The sequence below is a fragment of the Poecilia mexicana genome, unplaced genomic scaffold, assembly GCF_051168715.1.
Source record: "Poecilia mexicana isolate PSO_F unplaced genomic scaffold, ASM5116871v1 scaffold_12, whole genome shotgun sequence".
NCBI classification, from domain to species: Eukaryota; Metazoa; Chordata; class Actinopteri; order Cyprinodontiformes; family Poeciliidae; genus Poecilia; species Poecilia mexicana.
In genome coordinates, this window is record NW_028263381.1 from 12,568,470 (window position 1) to 12,585,244 (window position 16,775).

General features: G+C 37.2%; 2 protein-coding genes across 2 annotated transcripts; one reads left to right on the forward strand and one right to left on the reverse strand.

Moving 5' to 3' along the window:
- Positions 1–166: 166 nt before the first annotated feature.
- Positions 167–9,064, reverse strand: lman2la (lectin, mannose-binding 2-like a). Its single transcript, XM_014986367.2, has 8 exons — positions 8,813–9,064; positions 8,342–8,460; positions 8,024–8,141; positions 7,863–7,945; positions 4,784–4,945; positions 4,580–4,694; positions 4,243–4,368; positions 167–4,125 (listed from the first exon to the last, which is right to left on the reverse strand). Exons 1-8 carry the CDS (start codon positions 9,009–9,011, stop codon positions 3,983–3,985), a joined length of 1,065 nt encoding a protein of 354 aa, XP_014841853.1. The 5' UTR covers positions 9,012–9,064; the 3' UTR covers positions 167–3,982.
- mtfp1 (mitochondrial fission process 1) lies at positions 8,513–16,066 on the forward strand. Its single transcript, XM_014986372.2, has 5 exons — positions 8,513–8,816; positions 10,547–10,717; positions 11,762–11,889; positions 12,590–12,822; positions 13,610–16,066. Exons 1-5 carry the CDS (start codon positions 8,804–8,806, stop codon positions 13,674–13,676), a joined length of 612 nt encoding a protein of 203 aa, XP_014841858.1. The 5' UTR covers positions 8,513–8,803; the 3' UTR covers positions 13,677–16,066.
- The last annotated feature ends 709 nt before the right edge of the window (positions 16,067–16,775 follow it).

Sequence of the window (16,775 nt, forward strand, 5' to 3'; positions counted from 1 at the left end):
AATGTAATCAAAGGTACTTTTTTAAATTTTGTGAAATAGTGCTTGTGCTATTAACAAAATGTACTTATTTTAAAGATACTAAAACAATAAAGTGGACATTTGCAAATATATTTTTGTCCTACAAAATGCCAAAGTGAAATACTCGGGACTAAAAAAGCAGAAGAGATTTGTTATATTGAACAGTAGATAAGACACATTTTATTTAAAAAAAAAAAAAAAAAAACACAGAATGCAAATGAGTGTCATGGGAAATAATATGCTAGTCATCTTACAAAAAAGAATCAAACAAATATGAAGCATAAAGATGATGTGCATCAACACCAGCCTGTTGCGTCAGACCTGTATGTGCTGACAGCAAAGATATGCAACACAGACAAGAGACATGTTTGTACTCGTAACAAAAGAAACGACAAACAAAAGGTCATTTTAGTGTAAGGAAAGAGAACGACTGTCTGTAGCAGCTATGTTGCTTACATTCTTAACAAATCTCAAGCCTCTCACAGGAAAAAAATATCTTTAATAAATATATTTTAAGTTAAATTCTCCCACATTATCTCGTAAATGCCTAAAAACCCAGACTAGCCGTGTTCAAACTCTGCACTGGTGGAAGCCAGTAGAGATAAAATATCTTCATATCTTTTATCACATCCAACAATAAATTATTTGCCTTCAACACATATGAACATTTTCAAATCAGTTTTACTCAAAACGTAAACAGCAGTCTGGACGACATACACCTCATGCACCATTTCATGAAAAGATTGTGAATTTGGAGGGTGATGAATTTGAGCATTAATAGATGCCACGAAAAATACTGTAAACAGGTTAGAATTCTGCATCAAGATATTTGCTAAATCAGCATTGGATTAAAAACAGTCAGGGGTTCTAATAGGAAGGAGCTTCAACAGACACAGGAAGAAAACTGTCACATATTTAAACCTAAGTTTAGTTTTCTGAGACGGAGAAAATTAAACTTAGCGTAGTCAGCCTGTTTCGGGTACATAAGGATCCATTCTGGTGGTGCCAAAAATGTCTGTGAAGCATATGATAATCATGTGAAAGGAAAGAGAAAATGCTGCTGCTCCTTTAACACAATATTTTTTTCGCCACTCCGTTTTCTCAGGGCATTGATTGGTTAAGAGAAGGCGCTTTATATGTACTGGATCGCTAAAGGAAACTTAGCGATCCAGTACATGGATCGCTAAGTGCCCATGGAACAGCTTAAGCTTTTAGCACACGTTACCATGGTGATAGTACAAGGTAAGAAGGGAGGCAGTTTTGTTAAAAATCCTGACCAGAACCAAAGTTACATCAATAAACAAGTGGAAAACGCTGAAATTGGGTCCAGAATCCCTTCCTAAGCTAAGATCAAGAAACAGAGTATCTGTTAACGCAACATGAAAAATGTGTTACTTAAAATTTGAAATTTTTATACAATGTTACCTTCCAGACAAAATTCAGGGAAGGCACTACTAAATTTATCCAGATAATGATAAAAAAAACAAACTGTTACACTAGTTTGCAAACCATCTCAGTTTGTCATAAAAAGAACCTATTTGGCCGTCATGCGTTTTTCCTCCCACACAAAATGCACCGATAGCATACAAGTCCACCTCATTTTTCTTAAACTGAAAATATGGTAACTTAAAAGTTCCCTCATAATGTTATTCTTTATCAAACCAAACTTTCAACATCAATTCAACCTCTTGTGCCTCATAACAGCTGGAAAAACCCGAACTAGTTTCAATTTAAATTATATTAGCTAAATTAAACAAGTTCAAAATAACTACACTAATGTAAAGTATAAATGGACGGATCTTACATAGTATTTCTCTTAAACGTTTTTGTCTTTTACATAAAGTGCAGCAAGAAGCTTTGGAGTAAATTAAATAATAAATCAACTGTATAAATAATTAAAGTTGAACATCTTTCTCAAGCTCATAATCAAATGTAGTGCTAAAAAGGTCAACTGAATGACCAAATTTTAAAATGACTCATTTATTTACCTTTCGGGTTGGGGAAAGAATACGGCTGCATGATGTAAGGAAAACGTGAAATTCGATGGCAGTGGTGAATGACGCAATAAAGATATGAATAAGACATACAAAAATAAAATTACAGTAATAAACATATGCCACAGATAATGAGCAAACCCTTCCAGCTTCTGGACAAAATGTATTCATTATTTCCATCTCAAAAACAACGTTTCATTGAAAAAGCTGCTTCTGACTTTACCGTCTTCTGAAACTTCTCATGCTAAATAAAACAACTTGTGTTACAAAACGTATAGAGGCTTAATGTATCATACTTCAGTTACTACTAGAGGTGTGCCGATCGATCGGTCACCGATAATAATCGGGCCGATTTCCGTGAAAAAGTGCATGATCGGTGACCGGCGATCATTGGCTCTTGTTGCCGATACCGATCACCTGCTTCTCATTTCGCAGCCTGCCTGTGCAGCTGGTCTCCTTTTTCCTTCACACTGCGCAAACGCGCAGCAACAAATCCTAAGCGATGTGGAACTATGACGCACTGAGTGAATGGGGAAGTTTGCGTGTTGCGGCGGAAAATTAAAGCACGTCAAAATGCATCAACACAACGAAGCTAATATGGCATAAAAACAGTGCCATACTTGACGGAGATTGGCTACATCGAGGCTCACTGCGGTAGTAAAAAAGACATACGGAGGATCAGATAGCAGGTAAAGCAGCGCACAGCTACAAACACTCACCCGGATTAGCATGACGGTCAGAAAGCTAAACAAATAACCCGCAAAATTATTTAAGTCTTCGAGCTGCGATGTAAGACGCTGGTTCTGCTCTCCTGTTGAACCGCTGCTACGCTACAGGTAGTAATATTTCACAGACGGAGCTTCGCTTCTGCTCCACCTGGTAGTGACTCTCACACTGAACCTGCTTAAAGCTGCAGCATCTAACTTAAAAAAAATAAATTTTACATACATATTAAAACTTTCGCTGTCCTAACATGAGACAGATAATCTCTGAAAAAATAATCGATCTCCTCCCTGATCTGCATAATTACTCCGCTCAGTCAGAAACAGCCAATCAGAGCTAGCAGTAACCAGCTAGCCGCCATGCTAACAAGAAGTTTTCATTCAGTAACTCTGGATTGTTTATTGTAATGGAACCTGTTTTTGCCTTTGAATGTTAAGTTTTATACTTGAACTTCTTGGCAATGTTGAGAGGTTTTATTTTGGCTCTTTGTATTATTTAGCCTCTTCAGAGCCTTCATATGTTATCAGTCTGTTAAAGATAGTATTATCAATAGCAGTACAATTTGCACAATGCCTGTTTTGTTTAGTTTTATTCTTGGAAAAAGTTATTAAAAACAAGCTTTTGTCTAAATTAAGGTGAATTCATGGTTCCTTTTTCCACATAATGTAACCGGTAGGGTTTATGATAAAAAAATAAATAATAATTATGTGATCGGTATCGGTGATCGGCCCTCATGGGTGATCGGTATCGGCAGGAAAAAACCTGATAGGCACATCTCTAGTTACTACCTAGCATTTATTGCAGTCCAGGCAGATCTCTCTAGTCCAGACAGAGATGTTGGGATAACAATAGATTTGCAGTGTATTGTGCAGCCCAGGGAAGACCGACATGCATTTTAAAATTCACACTTTTAACATAGTTGAAATATTGAGAAGTTAATTTAGGCAGTCATCTGGACAACATTATTACATCTAAGGAACTTATGAGTATGTGTAGTGAACATAGCTACTTAGAAGAACTACCAGAGGTGAAAAATGTAAATCCCTCCAGCTGGTTCAGAACCACTGCTGGAAAAATGGCTTCGGTTGCAGGGAAAACCTGTCCTCCTCCTCCTCCGTCTGTCAAACTGGGTAAAAAAACCTGCGCTGCTCCGCCGCTCAGTGGCAGCGTCTTACTTCCCATCTGATCTCAGCTGGGTCGGTTGCCCACAGTAGTCATCATAATCCCTGAGCCCTTTGCGGCGTTCCTCAGTAGAAGCGCTTACGCCGGCTCTCGTTCCAGTGGCTGTAGACCACCATGCCGATGACGATGAGGAAGATGCATCCCAGCATGGAGAAGAGCACAGTGAAGAAAATGGCTAATCCACTCATCCCTTCTTCATTCTGACTCACTGCAGAGAAGAGAAAAAACAACAAAAGTCAATATGACGGAGAGAGAGAGGATTTTAAATGATCTAAATGTGATGGAACAAATGTTTTATTTGGGTTTTTTTGTCCGCATGTCTCACATCTGAGGAGCTCCATGTTGTCCACGCTGGGGATAGTTACTACATCCTGCTCCTCCTCCTCTTCCTCCTTTTTACTCCGCAGCACCGTCAGTTGGTAAAGTTTGAGGGAAATGATGTCATGGTTATCTATCAAGTTTTAGAAAAACAAAACATAAATAGTCTGTTTTAGATTTTGAGTCTTCCAAAAATGATTTAACGAGCAAAGATGAGCCAAAACCTTCCTTCTGTTTTGGTCTGTGTGTGTATTTTTACAGATTAACTGGATGAATCTCTGTTTAAATGAAGCAGAACAATTTGCAGTGGCTGATAACGTTTTCAGTGCTGTTCAGTGATTTACCCGACAGATCTCCGGTGATCGCTGAAGCTCCAAAATAATATCCCAGAGGCAGCCTCACTCCAGGTATGTCCAGACAGTCCCTCCACTCATGCTGACCATCGATGTCTATCATCACCTGCCCCACAGATTGCAGCCAAACAAAAACATTTTAAATTTCTGGCGTAGGCGTTCTTTAGCCGTGTCTCCTTGTCGGCGGTTTCTCACCGTGAGCCTGCGGCGGATATATCGAATGAAGAGGAACGTGTCGTGCTTTTGGTTGCGCACCATGGCGTTGCAGCCACCGAGTTCCGTGGGGCGACCGTCCCGCTCGTGGTCGTAACTAATCGTGCCGTTCCCCACCATGGCAATAACGAACGGGAAGATCCTCTTGTAGTCGAAGAGGGGGAGGAGAGAGACGACAAAGGTACTTCAGGAGAATCTGATTTAAACTCATCTCTCATCAAAAGATGTCGATGCTGATCGCTTTGAGGACGTACACGACTCACAAAGTTGGTCGCTCTTAGGAAGCTATTTAACTGATGAAGTGGCTTTTTCAATAATTTTGATGAATGGAAGGTTGGCCTGTAATTCTGCAGTAGTGGTTTGTCCATATTGTTCTTTTTTTAATCAATGGTTTGATAACTGCTGTTTTAAAACCTGGGAGAAAAAAAAAACCTGATGAATGGGATGAGTTTACTATTTGAATCAGATCAGATGATTCAGCCAGAACTTTGAAAAGTTGTGGGTAGGATATAAAGCATGCTCCACTTTCAGTACACATTGTTGTAGCAAGAACTTTTTTTTTTTCCATTTTCCACATGAGATTCAAATATTCCTTTTTATTTTTGTGTGTAGTGTTTTTTGTTTTTTTTTAATGGGGTCATGCAAGTTGACTCCAGTCATGCACTCACATTTTGACAAACAATGATTTCTGGTCACAATACCATCATGATAGCAAAAACAAAATAAAATGCTGAGATGCATCATAAGATATGAGCAAAAACATAAAAAAGTGCAACAATCAGCTATTTTTTTAAGGTTTTATATGAATGAAAGTAGCACAAAGACAAAAAAAAGTTAAACACAAAAATGCTAATTATTATTATTATTAATTTATTTATTTTTGTGTTAATGCTGACAAAATGTTTAAAGATTAGGAAACACCTAAATACTTAGTACTAAATACTTCATTTGACAAAATGCTTAACATGGCATATAACCATAATATGAAGATGAATTAACAACAAGGTCAGAAATATGGAAAATAATGCCACAAAAGTTTCTAAAATCATCATTAGCAGTGATGTTGCTTGTATCTGTATGAAAAACAGACACCATTTCACAGTGGAAATCACAATAGGAGCTCTGAAACATTTCACAGAATCAATGTTTGGGAAAGCAATCCCTATATAGATAAGTCAGAATATTAATAATAGTGATAATAATAAAATAAAAAATTGTACCCAGGATGTATTGTTTTCTTATCTCATTTCCTGTTCAGAATAAAAAAATATCTAAAACTGAATCTGTGATGGTCTTGTTTTTCTTGCTACTAAATAAGTATTTGCTGTCATCTAGATGTTCATTTCAGTAAAGACCTTTTTAAAATGGCATAAACCCAATGCACATCTCACATGTTAAAACAAAAATGTGCAGGGCTGAGAAAAAGTATTTACACCCCGCTTACAAATTCTTTATTGTATGAAAATAAACTTTCATACAACTTTTTTTTTAGGTTTTATGTGATAATCCAAGATAAAGTGGTGTGTCTTTGTGAAATGAAAGGAAAAGTAAAGTTGTTGTTTTTTTTACATATTAAAAGCTCAAGAGAGGAAAATCTGTCAAGCACTCTACTCTGCTGACCTTTTCTGAAAGCTGAATGAAAGTTGGAGAGGACAAACATGTCAAAGATGCTCTGGCTAGATGAGACCAAACTGTTACTTTTGTAACATCACACTGGAAAAATAATAAATCATTTAAAAAAAGCTGCTAGAGGTTGCAAAATACTTGAGACTGGGTTGAAGATTCACCTCCCAGCAAAACAACAACCTTAAACATACAAACACAACTACTTTGAAATAGTTTTGATTGAAGCAAATTTATAAAGGCCCAGACTTGATTTCTCAAAGTTGCTCTCCATTCAAGATGACTGGACTTGATCTCTTTTGAAAAATAATTATCTCTAGATGCATAAAGTATAAAGAAACTTGCAGCTATAAGGGCAACTAAAGGTACTTTGTGTTAATCTATGACATAAATTCCTAATAAAACATTTTGAGGTCAATGTTTATGTTGTGACAAAATGTGGAGGAAGCTGTGAATACCTTTGCAAGGCTGTGGAGTGATTATAAAGTCAATGCCTTCAACTCATCGAAAGCAATTTATTTGGAAAGCTTTAAGATGCTGGCATTTTTAAACCTATGACAGCAGCTGCATCAGTGCCATTTAAAATTTCTTATGTAATTTTCTTGTTAATGAGAACCTTTTGGAGTCTGGCGTAATGTTCCTATTTTTAGTTTTGTTTCGGTAACACTTTATTTGAAGGGGTGTGCATAAGACTGACATGACACTGTCATAAACATGACATAACATCTGTCATGAACATAAAGAAGTCTTTATGAATGACTATTGTCATGAAGTGTCATTCGGTAAATAATGACACTTTTAATGCAAAGTTGCTCTAAAAGTTGCATTGAAAGTCCATTAAAAGTGCCAACGTTGCATTAAATTGTCATTATTTACAAAATCATGCAAAGTCGGCACTTTTAATGGACTTTTAATGCAACTTTTAGAGCAACTTTGCATTAAAAGTGTCATTATTTACCGAATGACACTTTATGACAACTGTCATAAGCATTCATAAAGACTTCTTTATGTTCATGACAGGTGTTATGTCATGTTTATGACAGTGTCATGTCAGTCTTATGCACACCCCTTCAAATAAAGTGTTACCTTTGTTTCTTATTTAATTTTGGATATAAAACAATTTAAATGTCTTGTGAAATGTTAGAGTGAGTAAAACAGTGAGTAAACCACACAGCAAACCATGCAGGAACAAAAAATATTACAAACCAATATGTTTTGGGAGCGACATGCAACTCTAGGATGGATTTCCATTGCATTGTTCTAAACACAGAACCTGGTTACCTGTGTGCGCGGGGTGTACCTCTTCTTCTGCGCCTGTGTCCAAATGATTGCACAAAGAACACAAGCACAGCCCCTTTACACGAATCTGCAACAACACCTTGCCAGTGTGAGGCGCTAGTTCACTGACCCGACTTTAGGCAGGACTGCTGAAGCATACCTCTATGTACTTCTCCTCGTTGGGATAGGTGTCCACAAACACACCCAGGCCAGTGAAGTTATCCATGTTTCCAAATACAGGACCTGGAGGCACATCAAAGTAAAGTGTTATAGAAATAGTGTGAGTTAAAGCTACATTGCATTATGTCTGATCATAATCACCTTTCTGCATGCGCTCCTTGGTATACCAAATGGCCAGACCGTCACCATTGAGGTTCTTCTTTCCTTGCCCATGAACCTTAAAGTGCACCTGCATCTCCCAGTCCTTTAAGTGGCATGGCTAAAAGACGGAGCAAAAGGTAAAGTGACATCAAACAGAAGAATATTAAAAGAAACCTTTAGTTTTGCTTTAATCTCTAAAGCAAATGCTCCTCTACATAGGGGAAATTTGTTATGCTAAGAGAGAGAGACTGACTGTTCTACAAGCATCAATCACGTAAAACAGTAAATCAATTATTAGAAATAGATTGTGCTACTCACAATGCGGCTCCATACTGCCCCCTGTCTGCTCTGCATGTCCGGTGTGAGTCGCACCTGGTCAGTGGTTACCATGGCATCCCCCATCAGCTCCCAGTGGGAGGAGCCTAAAGATCCCACACCTGCGACCGCAAATGATACAATCATTACTAAAGAGCTGACTACACCAAAGCAGGTCTCCTTAGTCAGCCAAAAAAAAAAAAAAAAAGAAAGAAAGAGCTGGCATAATAACGACAGAGACAAAACAGATTAAGAGAGAATAATAATAGTATGGTAACGCAGCAGTAAAGTATAACAGCTAAATCTAAGATGGGAAGCTGTATTCTGTCCGAAAAAGACTTCCGTACAAGTTAAGCTGCGAGCGATACATTTTAACAAAGGTGTCGTTTATTTACTGAAAGCATCCTTCTGGAAACATCTGTCCTCCAGACTGTCCCCCACCCCTGCATCGCTTTTCCTGGACGGATGGCATACCTTGGTAAGGCTTGGAGAGGGAAAACTCCCGCTTCAGGAACTCTTCCATTTCATGGTCATCGTCGGAAAAACACAGACTTACAAATAAAAGAAGGAAAGTAAAAATTAAATGCAGTTTGTACGGCATTATGTTCCATCTGGACATAACGTTCAGCTGTGATTTGGAGCGGCTGAGCTTGCTACTGTTAACGGCAGCCATGGTGGGTCAAAACTCACGTAACTCGAAGAACGCAAGCTTCGTCACTATTGGGCCACCGTGTTGTTTGGCCCATTTTAATTGGTTAATATGATTGTCAGTCATAATACGTGATTATAATTGGTCGCATTATTTTACAAACAGAAATGAATAATTACAGTCTCCATCTACGAATCCTTAGAAACAAACAACTGTTTAAAAGTTTGCAATGGTAAATTTTCTGAATTATGTGCTTTCAGGCAATATAAAAATATCCATATTTTAAGAAATATCTTTATGAAATTGATATTTAATTGTTGACAGGTATTCAAAAATAATAGATCAAACGGTATTGGAGAAACTAGCTTTATTTTACATTAAGCAATCCATTCTTTTAAACATTGGGAGTGTGAACTGCCCTTTATTTAGATTGCGGAAAATTCTAACTTTTCACTGCACAGGTAAAAGAAACATAAATTATCAAATAAATTTGTCAGTAAACACATCAATAAAACATTTAAGTAGTGCTTGTCAAATAAAATGCATGATGTTTAATAGATGAATTAACTAGATTAAGAGTATCAACAATCTGTTACTACAGTTACAATGACGTTATTGACATCTTGGTTTTTCAGAAGGGCAGAATCATTATAGGTAAAAAATAAATGGCGGTTGTCAAGATGTTTGTTTCACATTAAACAAACAGCAGATCAAGTTCCATGACAACCTATCACAGCAACCTGAGTTTAGCACATAACTATCCACTGACAATATAAATTTGCACTGATACAATATAAGTTTCTAGGTATCACATATTACATGAGACCAACCCTGTCATAGAATTTATTGCCTTTATTTTCTGTATATGTATTTTACAACTCTGTTGACCTCTTTTCATGTCACATATAGGTTTGAATGGGAAGTCCAGCATGTTGTGTTCAAAGCACCTGCATGGTGCAGGGAACAATCGGTGCACACCACCAGTGTTTCACTCTTTGCAGTATGCTTACAACTTTGGTTATTTTGTACCCATTTTTTTTCCATTGACCAGGAATTTTTAGTTCATCCACAACTTGATAAATTTATGTATTATATATGCAAGAAAATATAACTTCAATAAAGATAACAACAGACGGTCCCTTAGAGTTATTTTGGTTTGAGCAGGGGTCGTAATGTGTTATATTTCTAAGAGTCGGCAGGCCCAAATGGGGATCAGAAACAAAATAAGTGGAAATAGAGGTGTAAAGTTCTCAGACAGTATTTAATTACTTGTCATATTTGAAAAATTTTATGACTTTCAATTTAACCATTATTGACAAAAAATACTGAACTAAAATGAAAATAAATGGTTGAAGTTGTACATGCATACAAAATAGCTTGTTCATGTAGTGGAACTATGAAAGGAGGAAATAACAATGTACATGAGCAAATGAATTATATTTGTTTTTAGTTATGACATTTATTAATAATTCCTTATTGATTCACTGATTTTATTAAATCGTGGCACTTTTGATGCTCCATATATTGGATTTTTGTTCTGTAACCTATTGTACTGCCAGTCGGATGCTGTGGGAAAGACCGCGCCCCCTTCACGACCCTGCTGGTTCGTCGGATCCCGTCACGCGTCGTGCATTTGTGGACATCATACGGGGATGGAGTAGAGGGAAGTATGGGTCCAAGCGAAGAAAAAACGGTTGACATTTATCGTGACACATGGGTCCGCTTTTTAGGTATGTATTTGAAGTGACTTGCTGTCTGTGTAAGAAAACAGAGCACATAAGGACACCGGAACTGTCGGAACACCGTAGCTTTTAGCAGAGTTAGCATAGTTGGCTACCCGCTCTTTTAAAGCTATATTTGTAGCAAACCTGACGTCTGAAGGATAGTTTGTTACCAGAGGACACAAAGTGTGTCTTACATTGTTCAGAAAATTGTCTCTGATGTTATAAAACGAAACGAATGGCTGAATATTTAGGCTCGAATAGTCTTTTTAGCTCTGTATTAAGGCGTTCTGCACAGTCGTTCAGCAAGTTTAGGCAGTGACTCATAACTACAAAGAAGGAACATTATACTTCCTCTGAGTCGAATTGAGACTCCAGTCTGATTGTTCTGCAGATAGTATTCAGCATCAGTACAGTGACTTTTGTCTCTGTTAGTACTGTAAACATTTAAAGTAAAGGGCATGAGCAGTATCCGGTCTGAAGGGCATTTTATGCATCTACTGCAGCAGTTCCTCCCTCTTACTGGGGGGCAGTATCAATGTACTGACATGGAAATCTGTTCATCCCCCTTATAAAATCATAATCTGCTAGCTTTCAGTTCTAATCCTGTCTGTTAAGGAATTATCTCCATGTCTATATTTAGGATTGTGCACACAGAAATCTGGAAATATTTGCACATTTTTTGGAACATTGTTGTGTTATACAAATCAAGACTTGTAGTTGTATGACTTTCAGTTTTTTGGTTTGTTTGCGTAAAAATAAGGGAAAAAATCTTTGACCTGCATATCAAATACAAATATTGCTGATATGTTTATGTATCACAAATAGACTGTGGGTGTTCAATTGTTCTGTGAGTATGTAATACTAACATCTCTAGGCATTTCCATTTCCTGGTTTAAAAAAAAAACTCATAAAAAACTCAGTTATGTCATCAAGTGTTGGGTTTCCAGATCTAAAAACAGACGCTTGGGTTGCAGAAACAAGACTATTCTTACATCTGGAGAACACAACAAGGTTAAACTCCTAACTGCATCTATTTTTGTATTCCCCCAGGCTATGCCAATGAAGTCGGGGAGGCCTTCCGTGCGCTGGTGCCAGTGAGCTTTGTTTGGGGCAGCTATGCTGTGGCCACTGCTTATGTTACCGCGGATGCAGTGGACAAAGGCAAAAAAGCAGCTGTGGTAAGACATTACCCTTTATTTATTGTATTTTCATTAAGGAAATTTGGTAATAGCTAGACCTGTCACAATAACAAAACATGCTGGATGATAAATTGTCCCAGAAATCATTGAGAAAAATTATAATATTGACATTTTGAGACATTTAGAACACTCCACACTTTAATGGAGTAATATTTTAAATATCAAAAATAAAACGCAACCAAAAACAATACATAAAAGGAAATTCAAACCACACACAACCAAAATGGATTTGAAGTACCTGTAAACAAAATTGTCCTTCAAAAATGTTAATAATCAGCACTGATTAACTGCTTATTGCTACAGGCTTAGTAATGACATTTAAATTATTAATTTGTAGGTAAGAAAATCAGCTTCTATTTCCACAGTTTACAAATCTGGTCAGAGGAAAATAACTATTGCTTTCCATGCCTTTAAATTAGACACATGAACTACAGCCTCAATAATAATAATAATAATAATACAATCATCACTTAAAATATATTGTGGAACGTGCAATTTCAGTTTTATTACACATAAAAAAAACAGGTAAATGTGATTTTCCGTTTATGTAAGTGTAAAGCAGGAAACAAGGATACAATGCACCACCAGATAATAAAAAAAACAAAAAAACACTCCAGTTATTTTGTCCACCCACTGAGTCTCTATGCTTCCTCCTCTGCTCCTCCATCTGTCCCTCCAGGCCCACGGAGACAATCCAGGGAAGACGACACGAGTGGCAGTAGCGGTCGTGGACACGTTTGTGTGGCAGGCCCTGGCCTCTGTGATCATCCCGGGCTTCACCATTAACCGGGTGTGCGCTGCGTCCCTGTATCTGCTGGGCAAGTCCACCAAGTGGCCTCTGCCTGTTCGCAAGTGGACCACCACAGCTATTGGGCTCTCCACCATCCCCTTCATCATCACTCCAATAGACAGGTTGGCAGACGACGTGTGCTTGTCCCGGTCGTATCTGGATCATGTGTAAATTGCAGTAAGACTTCACAGTTGAGGTTTTGACTTGTGATTAGTCATTTTAGCTGTTCTTGCTGCTACCTTGACAAATTAACCTTGACACATATTTTATTTTTAGCACACTGGCAAACCCCAGCAAGATGACGGCTACAGTGTAAAGCTGGGTTTACCGGGTAGCAACTCTTCACTGTCCTCCATGATTATATGCAGCCTTTTTGAGATGAATAACAAGAACCCTTGAAGTCAACGTTCAATGCAACAGAATCATCTCACAGCAAACATTTTTGAAAAATCAAACTTTAAGTCAGTGTAGGATTTATTTCTTCAGTGAGGATAAAAAAAAAAATCTGAATCAAGAATATGCTGTTTTTACTAGCAGCAACATTATTGGTACTTTTAGAAAATCCTAAATGTAAACATCACATGTAGTGGAGAAAAGTTAGGTGATATCCAAATGAGACTTTCCCCAACATATGGAACAAAGTGATACATTTAAAAAAATATATATTTTTTGTTATTTTTTTAAATGAATATTTAATTAATACATCTACTTTAATTATGCATATTTTATATAATTAATATTTTTGGTGTACTGTAATCAAATTTTTAAATCTGAAAACAGTCAAAAAAAATTTAATTCCTTAACCTTTGGGCCACTTTGAGTCTCAGTTTACCATCTCAGTTTGTGTCGTAAGTTTAAGTTTAACATGATGCATTATTTATCACATGTTCTGCTCTGTGCACACTGTAGGTCAGTGGATTTCCTGCTGGACTCGAGCCTTAGGAAGGTCTACAATGATGGAAAGAAGCACGAATAAAGAGGATCATGCAGACTGGAAGCACACCAGTCTGCAAACTTGCACCAATTATGCAGATACTCTGGAAAGCAACCGTGTCATGGTGGAAGATTTCAAACTCGCTTAGTGATATAACTGTATTACCATAATTTTTATGACGGAGCTGGATATTTATGTACAAGGTCAGGTGATTTAAAGGGAAATCCTGCTCCAGAGTAGGCTCAGTTTTAACCTCAGGGCAGTGTGGGTTGTATTACCAAAAATAAATCTTAATGAGAATGTAGTAATATAGAAATGATACTACATCTTCACTTTACCTGCTTGTTTAGCTTAGGTATAATAACAAATTTCTATAAGACAAGGAAAACTTCAAACGTTGCCATCTTTCAAAAGAGAACTGATTTTTTTTACTGTAGCTTGTGAAGCAGCACTTAATAACTAAACATCAAGGTGCATTTGTATCAGTGAACTCTTGGTGTGTTATAATTAGCCATATTCAATGGCACTGTAGTACAATGGTAGGTCAATGAGCCAGGTCACTGTCAAAGTTTTTCCTTTGCTTCTTTTTGAAGATAAAAGTTTCTGTTACTGAAAAAAAACTGCAGCACTTAAGAGATGTTACTTGGTTCACTTTTTCAATCTTTTTTTTTTATTTTGAAGGTTAATGAGCTTTCACTGATAGCCTTCTTTACACAGTAGTTCCAGCTTCTTTGATTCTATGCACTATAAAATCAGTTTACGTTTAGAAATGGCAATTTTAGATCATGTAATACTGTATACAGTACTGAGTTTTATATCTACTGTAGGCATACTCTGTCTGAGCCAATGAAAAAGCAAAACTGCAATTTGACTTTACCTCCAAAGGCTGGGCATTGAAATCACATTTAGTTTTTCAGTTCACAGATTAGGTACATCACACATTAGGTAATAGTGATCTCTGAATAGATATTAGGAATGAATAACACATTTTAAGATACCGTTTGTCAAAATTGTGAAACTTTAAGTCAGATGCTGCAATTCATAATGAGCTATGCAAGGGAAACATTGTGTGTACAGATGAGTTTAAAATTGCAAGAATTGTTTCCTGCATTTAAAAAATATCCTCAATTTACAAATATTTAGAAATTAAGAAGGAAAATCTGATAAGAACTGCAGGCATCTGAGAACGCTACTCCAGGCCATCTGTTTAAAGGGGCAGTATTATGTAAAATTGACTTTTTTGAGCTTTATATTGTGTTCTAATGTTATTCCCTCATCAAAATCATACCTGGAGTGTTGCTTTGATTCTTTCATTTACGTTTGAGCCATCCTCGAATCTCCAACAGCAGCCAATCAGGTGTGCAAAACGCTTGGTCTCACTGATCAATATCTTTTCCACGCAGCTCCTCCTTGCTGCTGCGGTTTCCACCTCAGAGCACTCGTCCCCTCTCATTCCCCCACTCAGTCCCTCCAGACTAGTCAGCAGCAATTGGCAAACACCTAGTGGAAATGCACATCTGCTGAGGTCATCATAGGAGCTACTTCTCAGTGCACCGTTCCTAAGATCAACATTAAAGGCTTAACGGAAAAACGTTGTGGTGACTTCCTGAAGGCAGAGGATCAGAAAGAGCAGGAGTTTCTTAAAGACACAGAGGCCCAATTTCAAGGTGTTAAATTGCAAAGTCAAATTTCTTTTGAGTCATGTTTGATATATATAGCATTTTTATAACTGAAGGTAACATATTTACTATACTTAATTGTGCTATAAAATGACACTATACCCACAATGTACATTGTACTGCCCCTTTAATATGTTGCCTCTTGTTTTTCATTTCCATTTATTCGTGGTTAGCAAAAACTTTGCTACAAGTTTGGGTGTCGACATCAGCAATTAGCACAACTTTGTCGTGGGACGACTTGACAGCATAAATGTCTTTACCGTGCCAATTGTTTTACACATTTAAGCACACATTGTGTTCTTTATGCATAAGTATGTTTGCCAGACATTTTAATTCATCAAAGCAGGAAAACCTTGAAGCTCCAAGTCCAAATGCAGTAAATTCAAACTGAGCCACAATATTTGATATATTTTTATTTGACCTTTCCTGATATGTTAAAATGTCTGCCACTAACAAAAAGAGATGACCTGCCTTGCAACACATTGATATTCACATGACATTTTAACATTTCTGATTTTAAAAGGTTTTAGAAATTGTATTTTAGAAATTTTTACTTTTTGATCAATGTGACCTTGAGTCACATTTTTAGCCTTAGCTGAAAAGAAATGTACAGTTTGTTTCATTGCTGTTGTCCACATTGTGGGGACTCAGATCTGACATACAAAGTTAAATTCATTTGTATGATGAACATGTGCAATCTTCATATTCTGTTGTTTTTGGGCCGTGGGGAAATAAAATATGGACTGACTGAAATATCCCAGCCTGGGGTCTTTCTGCATGGAGTTTGCATGTTTTCTCTGGCTGTGTTCTCTCTGGGTACTTCCATCCACAGTCCATGAACGTGACTGGTGGTTATGGTTTTGAATTCTCTAATTCGCCCTTAGAGTGTGTGTGGCTCTGTGGTGGACTGGCAACCTGTCCAGGCCTCTTGCTCAAAAACTGCTAGAGATGGGCACCAGTCCCTCACTCTGCAACACTGCAAGGATGAGTAGTAATAGCCAATGGATGTCTGGATGGATACTTATTTAACTCTGCATTCAAGTCAATGGACAGGACTGCAGTTTATAGTCAGCTTGAAGATTTCTAATCATGATTCTTATGTGCAAATTCATCACAGTCAGTATTATCATTGTTGTGTAGCCACAGCTACATTTTAAACTATTTCTTGGTATAATGCACAAAATAACAGTAAGCCATCCAGAAAAATATTTAGGGTTTATTATTAAATATTTGATTAATGATTTGATCAGGATTTAAATTTTAAGATGTAACTCCACATATGTCTGAACACATTCATTTAGTAGTTTTGAGTTGTGACCTGCACATACATACCTATGACTGGTCATCTGTAGGCCAATGAAATGGGGCTTTTCAAAGAAGTAGAAAACCAGCTGACCCAGGAGCCGAGGTTATTGGTCCTCATTGAGCCAGAGCACAGCTGATTCCACTTGTGCTGATACAG

Excerpts from the sequence above, each read along its gene's own strand:
- mtfp1 (XM_014986372.2), top strand. Across the intron at positions 11,890-12,589 it reads AAGGCAAAAAAGCAGCTGTG|GCCCACGGAGACAATCCAGG; the intron begins GTAAGACATTAC and ends CTGTCCCTCCAG. Across the intron at positions 12,823-13,609 it reads ATCATCACTCCAATAGACAG|GTCAGTGGATTTCCTGCTGG; the intron begins GTTGGCAGACGA and ends TGCACACTGTAG.
- lman2la (XM_014986367.2), bottom strand. The coding sequence starts at position 9,011 with ATGGCTGCCGTTAACAGTAGCAAGCTCAGCCGCTCCAAATCACAGCTG. Across the intron at positions 7,946-8,023 it reads CAAGGAGCGCATGCAGAAAG|GTCCTGTATTTGGAAACATG; the intron begins GTGATTATGATC and ends ATGTGCCTCCAG. Across the intron at positions 4,126-4,242 it reads CAACATGGAGCTCCTCAGAT|TGAGTCAGAATGAAGAAGGG; the intron begins GTGAGACATGCG and ends TCTTCTCTGCAG.